The following is a 10491-nucleotide window of genomic DNA, read 5'->3' as shown; positions in this document are numbered from 1 at the left end:
TGTGTGTGTGTGTGTGTGTGTGTGTGTGTGTGTGTGTGTGTGTGTGTGTGTGTGTGTGTGTGTGTGTGTGTGTGTGTGTGTGTGTGTGTGTGTGTGGTCATGAAATGTCATTACATGAAATCTCATCACAGCTTACAGTATGTTAGAGAACAGACATGACATCATAGACTTGTAAAACAACTTCTCTGTGTTTTTGTCATTTCATGAGTTGTGATATGTGTGTGTGTGTGTGTGTGTGTGTGTGTGTGTGTGTGTGTGTGTGTGTGTGTGTGCGTGCGTGCGTGCGTGCGTGCGTGCGTGCGTGCGTGCGTGCGTGCGTGCGTGCGTGCGTGTATGTATGCAGGTGTTGGGTTGATAAATAAACCTTTTGTTACCACCGCGCTCTGACTCCTCTGGTGCGATATCCTCTTAGACCAACAACATTTATAACAGTAATGGGTCGCACACAGAGTGGCAAGAGTGAGTTGACTTTTTTATTATTTCTTACATGTCTCTAAAATGAACAAACGTTTTGACTTTCGTCAGTGTTGGGTGTAACAATATGCCTCTCCTTGACACTTTGCAAAATACTTACAGTTCATTTTGTAAATTACAATACATTGTACATTTCTCTCTCGCCCACTTGTGTGTGTGTGTGTGTGTGTGTGTGTGTGTGTGTGTGTGTGTGTGTGTGTGTGTGTGTGTGTGTGTGTGTGTGTGTGTGTGCCCATACATGGTGGTGTGTGTGCGTGGGGGGGGGGAGGTGTTAGGTGTGTGTTTTTGAGATTGGTGGGTCTACATTCTGAATTCACTGTGGGACATATTTAATAACAGGAATGTGAAGGTCATTCTATTATCACTCCATCTCTCTCCCTCACTCTTCTCTCCTTGGAGTCATAAACCGATTCAGAAACACACACACACACACACACACACATGCGCGCGCGCACGCGCGCACAGTGTGAGTAAATGATATACACACACTAAGTGTGATTAAGTGAGAGAGATGCACTTAACACACAAACGGTCGCACGCACGCACACACGGTCGCACGCACGCACGCGCACACATGCACACACGCACACACACACACGCTCCGGTGTCTCTGGGTAAGGCAGTAATGCAGACATCCATGCGAGACAAACATCTGGAAGTCATCTGATCTCCACAATGGAACAAGGCTGTCTCCTGTAGCTGCGTCCTCAACTGGCCCGCAGCCAGAAAGCCAGTTAGTTAGTCAGTCAGTCAGTCAGTCAGTCAGTCAGTCAGTCAGTCAGTTAGTCACTCGGTCAGTCAGTCAGTCAATCAGTTAGTCAGTCAGTCGGTCCGCCTTGCCGATCACGTCTCCTGTCTCCTTCATTGTGTCTTTTTTTGTGGAGACAACCACTAAAAAGCCATGAGTAGGTCTCCAGAAACCACATTTTCTCAGGCAATTGGGTTGTAGGCCTACTAACTATATGAATATAGCCCCAATAGAGGAGGTGTGGTGAATATCATGTTGGACAATTATGTCATGCTTGTTATTGAGAATGAAGAGAACTCAGACATGATATTTAACAGAAATAATAGAAGTGGATAGCTTTAGTAAAAGTAAAAAGACACATTGTCAACTTTCTCAAACTAAGTTCATACGTAGTTAATATGAAATAAATCCATGTTTAATATTAATAAACACATGAATGAATGTGTTTTTACTGCAGCCACTGAACAATATTATTAGTTGTTAATATTATAGGTGAGGGGATCTCCAGTCAAAGTAGTAGTACAGTAGTTTAATATCACTATAATTCAATTCACTTGAAATGATTACAAAACAAAAAATATGACTATTCATAATGTTTCAACATCACCACTAATCTGAATCTATTTCTCATGTACAATTATGACATTTAGAAAAATTCAGTTTAATTTAGCCAAAACAACTTTTCATATCAGTGTCCCTAGGACACAATCATTTGATATGGGCGCTCGTGGCCTAATGCATGTCAATTTGGGGGTCCATGACATAAAGAAGTTAGAAAATCCCTGGTGTATGGGACCGGCCTACTGAATGCCCCCACTTACCGCCCTCCCTCCCTCCCTCCCTCACTCACTCACTCACTCACTCACTCACTCACTCACTCACTCCATCCTGTTCACATTGTTGAAAATGCAGAGGTTGTGGTCGTTGCCACCAGGTCAGTGATCGCTCTGGTGACCGTGAGGGGGCCACAGTAAGAATTTACTGTGGCAGTCGTACAATCAAATCTGACTCCAAGTTTTTTTGAAAAGTTGGCAGCCCTGTCAAAGTGAGCCAAAGCTGCTGTACAAATCCCAAAGGCGTTTTACTAAGACATCTCTATATTTGTGTCTCTCTCCAATCCTCCAGACCTTTAATGAATTTGAGATTGAACAGCACCAGGAGTGTGCGTACGACCACTTGGAGGCCTTCGATGGGGACAGTGACACGGCGGCCATCTTGGGTCGTCTGTGCGGCAGTAAGATCCCTGAGCCACTGGTCTCCACGGGCAACAAGATGTACCTGCGCTTCATCTCCGACGCGTCCGTGCAGAGGAAAGGATTCCAGGCCACACACTCCACCGGTATGGATGATAGAATGGATGGATTGATAGTAGGATGGATGGAGAGAAATAGCTGTGAGTGGATGAAAGATTGAATTAAGATAAGATTTGAAGAGCTGTGCTAAAGTAAAGTAAAATAAGTAAAGGCAAGGCAAGGTAAGCTAAGGTGTATGTGGGTCTCTACTTTGTTCAGAGCACTAGCACCCTCTAATGGTGGCCATTTCACAATGGTGGTCAGGGTCAGTACAAACTCCAATTTGATGACACTCTGGATAACCAGAGGAGCATACTCATGGGTGTATCTGCCTTCAAAATAAAGCACAAAATTGGAGGTGCATCTGCCTTCAAATAAAAAATCACAAAAATGGTGGTGCATCTTCTTTCAAAAATAAAAGTAGGCCTAATAATTGATGCATTTTGCTTTTAAAATAGCATAATAGCAAAAAAAAAGCATAATCGATGGTGCAACCGCAGAGCAGATTTCACATTGCCGTTCGGCTACCGTAGTAAATGGTTATGTATGCAATATGGTAAATGGTTAATAAATGGTATTGGTTATTCCTGAGCTGAGGGGTCTAAATGAAATACAGCGTAGCGATATTTCATGTAGACACGGAAGGCAGGAGGTTTATGCTCCGTTCACTCTCCCCGGACCCCCCCCCCCATTCATTCGTTAACAAGCTAATTCATACGTACTACCACAATCACTATGTTCAACCTCACGTCATTCTCATTCGCTACAACCTAACTCACACACACCCTCATGCCCATAGTGCATCTCAGGCGGTTCATTTAACCAGCCTCTCTGTTCACTGTTCATTCTATGTGCTTAGCTGTTTCAGCTGGTTGTACAGCTGTGGTTTTCAAAACTGTCAACCAATATGAAATGGTACATAGTACAAATCCATAGTGCTCTGCTCAAAGGCTGAGGTGCAGGAGGAATCAGATCCAATAGTGAGGAGATATCAGCACCAGAACACGGCGAGAACGACGAGAAATGGTTGAGAGGTTCTTCTCAACCCCTCTTCTGTTCCCCCTCCTCTTGTCTCCTCCTCCCCCTCTCACCTCCTCTCTTGGTAGAGTGTGGAGGTCGGCTGAAGGCGGAGGCGCGTCAGAAGAACCTGTACTCTCACTCCCAGTTCGGGGACAACAACTACCCGGGCCACACGGACTGCGAGTGGCTGGTGACGGCCGAGCAGGGCTACGGCATCGAGCTCATCTTCACCACCTTCGAAGTGGAGGAGGAGGCCGACTGTGGCTACGACTACATCGAGCTGTACGACGGCTACGACTCCGACGCACACCGCCTGGGCCGGTTCTGCGGCTCCGGGGTGAGGCTTGCAGCGGAGGCCACCATAGGGCTGTGTCATGATTACAAATTTAAGTTATCGATTAATTCACAGTCACATAATAATTGCGATTAGAGATTTCATTTAATTTAATTTTAAATCAATATGAGTACAATGTTTGTTTCTGTTTGGTTTTTAGGCTTCATAATCACAAAATTGCCCAGGGCAGATATGGCAAATAACATGAATACAAAGAAACTACTGACACATTTATAATAATTTCAAACTTTCCCAAAAAAAAAAAGATAGCAGAAATAGCTGATCTACAAGCGGACAACACGCCACACTATTTTATTTGGACAACAATTTGTAGGAGTAATATAAACATTTTTTTTTGCAGAAATTGCCCTCCTGGTGTCACTACAATAGGGCAATGTTACAAGGGTGGCATTTGTTCTGTCACAGTGTGAGTCAGGGCAGAATGTGGAACCCAAGTGCAGGAGAGACAGAGGCTGAACAGGCCGGTTTAAAGGGTTTAGTAACTCATAAGGTAGGACTACAAACAGGAACTGAAAACCAAGATGTACTACACGCAACAGCAGATAATGAACAATAATACACAGGTGAACTCAACAGACAATCAACACTGGGATAGGCTGGGGGACTAAGAGGACACAGGAGGAGAACATGACTAATCAAACAGGAGGTGAGACAAGACAGGTAACAGTAACTAAGCACAACAGGAAACAATACTACAATATAAAGGAACACAAAAGCAGGGCAAAGGCAACAACAGAGTAACAGAACACAGTAGGAACAATACAACAGAATAGTCCTATAAGTCCATGGCCTTAAAAGGGCAGAAAAGGTCCAAGGGCTGAGAAATACAGTCAAAGTCCACGGCCCGAGGAGCGGACCATGACAGTTCCTCAACGTAGTGCGGAATCAGAACTCAGCCTAACTTATGCTTTGTCATAAGAAGGGCGTCACATGGCGAAATTTAGCCCACCAACAAGCTCACAAAGTGTCGCGTCCATGACACTTTGTGAGCTTGTAGGTCGGCTCATTTTGGTGCGCAACACTGTTGTACCACGGAGCGTAAATTTAGGCTTTACTGGATACCAGGTAGTTTTTGAGTTTTTAACTGTCTATAATAATCCCCCCCTCTCTGTTCCCGTCTCCCCCACCCCAATCCCCTTCCAGCCGCGGGAGGAGATCTACTCACCGGGTGACGCCGTGCTCATCCGTTTCCACAGCGATGACACCATCAGCAAGAAGGGTTTCCACATCCGGTACACCAGCACCAAGTTCCAGGAGAGCCTCCACGCCAGGAAGTGACCTCACTCGACCTCCCCCTTCTCCCCCCCGCCCCCCCCCCCCCCCCCTTCCCCCGGTGACTCCTTCGACTTCCATGCAGCCGCACCGTTGCACCGTGGCACGACCATCACCTTGACCCGGCCCGCCGTCACCGTGGCGATAAGTAAATGGGGGGCAAAAAAACTAAAAGGTCTTAAACTGCTCCCTTCTCCTCTGATACCAGAGACAGACAAACAGACGTCTGATAAGGACGTGACTGGACACTGTGTGGACGTCTGCCAGCCGGGGGACTCACAGACGTAACAGAGAGGATCCTTTGCTATGCGAACAATGGTCTTTTTCATTGGTGCCAGTGAGTGGCTGTTTCACTCTTTAACAGGAGACAGGGAAAGGAATGTGTGGATACTTTGGATTTACAAACCTCAATCAATTACCTTTTGCTGAGAACAAGTGACCTGCTGCGGCCCTGTGGGGGCGGTGACAAACATTATGCGACAAACGGCCGTGTGTAAAAAAAAGAACTCAAAGACAAGAGCTTAGACAAGGGACCAGATTGAGGAGACAGCTTTACAAGTGGAACAACATGCAGAGATGTAGCCTACTCAAAACACACACACACACACACACACACACACACACACACACACACACACACACACACACACACACACGTGCATACACCATACACATACTGTACACAGCCTGTGGATGCTTTGATTCGAGAGGTGAAAGAATGCACTGCTGCTGCTCAGACTTTATGGCAAAATAAAGTTGTCAGTCTCGAACCACGAACCCTGTACTGTGACCAGACAGCTGCTTATGAAACAGTGAGTGACATTTGTATTGCCTTTGAGGCCCGACGTATGGTTCTTGGACTGTCCAGCTCACAATGGCTGCAATTGGTTATATTATAATTATTATTAATGTTATTATTATTATTGTCTTATTCTAAGGAAGAACAATGTGATGTGAGCGGTTATTGTATGTGTGTATAAAGTTTTTAAAAAATGAGCAATGTATGGCTGATCCCCTCCCTGCCCCCCCCCCCCTCCCTTTTGCTTAAAGCTTACGCAGACAACCATCAATAAATGGAGGAGTAAAGAATTAACACAAAGAGAAAAAAAAAAGTAAATGGAACACTCCAAACAGCAACCTGTGATGTCGATGTGAAGCCTTGCATTTACGGTCTGTCTGTCTGTGTGTGTGTGGTCTGTATGTGTGTGTGTGTGTGTGTGTGTCCGTGCCGTTCCATCATGGGATCTTTGCTCAACGCTCGACATATCCACGGAATCCACACCACAGGACAAGAACACCGTCCGTGCTAATATACCACGACAAAAGGGCCGGACGTGTTCCAAATGTTTGACATTTGTAATGGATATTGGAAGGGATTATCTTTTTCTTTTCTTGGAATCACAACCCAATATCCCTAAGAGGAGAGATTTCCTTGGTGCTAAAAAAAAAAGAGAAATAAATAATGGTTACGGGACAGGACTGTGACTGACAGATTTCTGAGGATGGGGAACTTCAGAGGCGAAGGCGTTCGACTGCAGACGTGGCGTGCAGATTGTACACATGTACGCATCAACAGCACTAGTCCTGTGGAACTGTGATATTGCCTTAAAGGAGTAGTTCACGCAAATAATTACTTATTTTCTATCAATTACACACCCCATGAAGCCTTGAATTCATGGAGATTGTTTAGTTTTTTAAGCCAATACTTTGATCAAATTATTGGCTTAGGAATCTGACAAAAACTGAAAAATCTCCATGAATTCAAGGTTTCATTGGGTGTTTAACTGATAGAAAATGTGTATTTTTTTGGGTGAACTACTCCTTTAAGCTTAATTTCTACTCCATCGCACGATGGCGCTGCTTGCCGACAAGTTGAAAATCACTTCGTCGTGGCAAATGACACCGTCGTACTGAGGAGTATAAATTAGGCTTTAGAACCAAATGTATGCTCTTGCACATAATTCAAGTAGATTGTTTTGGTTACTGGTGGTTGTTCTCTTCTGTCAACGTGTTTGAAGAACTTGAATGATTTCATGGCTAAAAACAAAGAAGTGAGAGCTCTAGCCTGTGTGAGATACCAGTGTCTGTAGATTGTGTGTTACTTCACACACACACACACACACACACACACACACACACACACACACACTCCAGACTAAGATCTAGGCACACACAAAAACATCAACAGACAATCAGCATGCACACACGGCAGCATACTGTACTTATATGTATGTATGCATGCATGCACATATATCAATTTACGTAACACACACACACACACACACACACACACACACACACACATGTGCGTGCACACACACACTGTTGAGAGAAGGCCTCATTTGTGTCACATGCAACCATATACACCAAGTATGTGTGTGTCACTGGAAAACGTGTAGGAGAAATGTCAGATCATGTGTGTGTAAGCTCTTGTTTTTCAAACTGAAATGATTCATTGCTGTACGTGCCAAGCTCCAGGTGACCCTTTCCAAAAATGTAGTTCAGTTTTCTCACACCAACCTCCATCTCTGTAGTCCAAACAACCCTGATATGATTGACTTCCTGTACGTCGGTCATTAAAAAAAAAGAAAAAGAATTACACACAGGTTAAAATGAAACACATTGAGGTGTCTGTGGGTTTACTTTGTGTGTGTGCAGTCCTACTTATGTTTCTATCGTATAGTCAGTGAGGTTGCGATCACGCAGGCTTTAATTCTACACTGGCTTGATTTCACTCCTTAAGCTTTCCTCTTGTCTGGTTTACCACTTAAAACGCTCTTGACCAGTGGTTTTCAACCAGTTAAATGATGGAGAGTTGGTAACCAAATGGACCCTTATAGATATTTAACTCTTGAGAGTGTAAAATGAAGCCAAATGGACCCTTACGGGTATCCATTAAAACATATCCATTAAAAAACAGCCCGTTCTTTTTTTGGCCTATAACTCTTGAACCGTAGGTCATTTTTTTCCCCTGGATTCCTTGGATCATGATGGAATATAGGCCACGGCCATTTCCGCTAAATTGATTTTACATAATTTTGTATTTCTTCAAAACACACTGTTTGCTACTACTTTTACAGCTTCTGTCCAACACTCACACAAATCAGTACACATACTGTCATGTGATCGAGGTGCATTAGCAAAAATGGATTAAATCATGACCTCAGCATTCTATCCGCCCCAGAATCTAATCACACATTGAGGGGCGACTAGAGTCTAAACAATGCTGAGCCAAAAGCAATATCACTTCCACCCATAGGGGGCACTGCAAATGCTACAAATGTCACTGTTTGCTGCACCAGATAACTACAAATGGTCTTGTGAGTCATGTACAGTAACATTGATATTCCATACTGTTTGCCTGTTTGGCTTCAAAGATTTGTGGCTGGAGCCCTTGGGTAGGCCACCCAGCTTGGCGAAGACATGTACTCCGAGGAGCACCCTTTTCCAGTACTGTAACTGTGATGCTGGGTGCAGAGGCAGGTTTCTATCAACACTGTTTTGTTGTGAGCTGATTGATCTATTATGCCGATTAGTCAAGTGGATGGATTTTATTCTAGAAGCCCACCAGAAATGTCTAAACTCTGCATACAGAGCAAAATAACCCTCTTTATCAATATCCATTAAAAAAGAAACATCGATGGTAATATGCTATTTTTAGGCCACTGAATCCGCAGAATTTGATTTTTCAAGGCCCTAAGCATCACAAGACAACCAGATTACTTCCAAAACTGGGAATTGTTATATACATATCTTATCTAAGATATACGTATCTTAGTCTTACTTTGATATCATAACATTTCCATTTCCAGTATACTGTATAGTATTAGCAATACTATTATCATGTCAGTATCATGTGACATGATACTGACATGATACAGACCATGATACTGACATGATACTGACATGATACTGACCTTGACACTGACATGATACAGACCATGATACTGACATGACATAGACCATGATACTGACAATGACACAGACATGATACAGACCATGATACTGACATGATACTGACCATGACACTGACACAATACTTGCCAGGATACTGACATGACACAGACATGATACAGACCATGATACTGACCATGATCCTTACCATGATATGGAGACACAATGAATATATTAAACTGGCATATAAGAAATAATAATGAAATAAAATAATGAAATAAATAAAAGAAATAATAATGCCACCCCTAGAGCAACTCAATGCCCCTTCAGAAATATTGCTTCTAGCCACCTGACATTATCATGTCAGTATCATGGTCAGTATCATGTGATGATACTACTGACCATGATACTGACATGATAATGACATGACACTGACCATGATACTTACATGACACTGGCCATGATACTGACCATGACACTGACCATGATACTTACATGATACTGACTTGACACTGACCATGATACTGACCATGACACTGTGGTACCGTCCACGTTGAGTAACACTAATCTATATCAATCTCTTAACCAGAAATAGCAGATCTACAAACCCACAACGTGTTGCAACTGGGCTTGTAGATCTGATATTTTTTGGCTGATGTTCCCTCTAGAATTTGGATGCTGGGGTTCAACTGGTTTAAGGTGTACTAAATCGTGAAATCACCATGGCTCATGATCGGACACCAGCTCTCTAACCCTGCTTTTTAAGACAATCCCAGTCTGTGGGTTTGAGGGAAGGTGTCAAACTAAACTAAGGATGAACAATATTAGATACGGGTAGTATTATAAGCTTTGCCTTCTGTAGTTGCATTGGCTAACGTCAAAATCATCACCGGATCAGATTCAGTGTTTGCATATTAAATTGCTCTGATAATTCACTGGAACTTAACTCAAATGTACAGTATTAAATAATATACACTTTTCAGACACAGCATTGATAGATAGTAGCTGTCATCTGTTAATCACAGGGCCCAAATTGAAATGTGTTGGTTTCAGTGTCACTTCATTATGGGTGCCTATGAGTATAGTATGTACAGACACTCAGACAGTATCTGTCACAGTCTCAGACAATGTCAATTCTAAGCATTCTATGCTTCAAAGTAATAATACTGTACCTTTAAACACTTACAAGAGATTATATAGTTTAGGTGATTCCACCATCCTCTCACCAATCTGAAAACCCAGCGAAAGAATATTTGAAGATTCAAGGTGAAATATTGGGTTACATTTTACATTAAAGTGACAAATCACACATTATGGAGCTTTACTCATTCATTGCTCTGAAACGCTAACATTGTTTCAATTGTAAACTGACATTTACATCAAATTTAGAGGCTTTTTTTCCAAAGCATCCTACTGTTTTTTAGTCATGATTAATC

General features: G+C 43.0%; 1 protein-coding gene across 1 annotated transcript in view; it reads left to right on the top strand.

The window, feature by feature from the left end:
- The window catches only part of tll1 (tolloid-like 1), a 59529-nt gene extending 52894 nt beyond the window's left edge, over positions 1-6635 (top strand). The window contains exons 19-21 of the mRNA XM_084042668.1: positions 2348-2561; positions 3621-3871; positions 5033-6635. Coding sequence (XP_083898794.1) covers positions 2348-2561; positions 3621-3871; positions 5033-5167 — 600 coding nt within the window. The 3' untranslated portion in view covers positions 5168-6635. The remainder of the gene's footprint in view (positions 1-2347; positions 2562-3620; positions 3872-5032) is intronic.
- Positions 6636-10491: the final 3856 nt, after the last annotated feature.

Source organism: Gymnoscopelus microlampas (assembly GCF_963454915.1).
Source record: "Gymnoscopelus microlampas genome assembly, chromosome: 2".
Taxonomy (NCBI): Eukaryota; Metazoa; Chordata; class Actinopteri; order Myctophiformes; family Myctophidae; genus Gymnoscopelus; species Gymnoscopelus microlampas.
The sequence above is the reverse complement of the archived record's forward strand: the minus strand, read 5'-3'. Positions and strand labels throughout refer to the sequence as shown.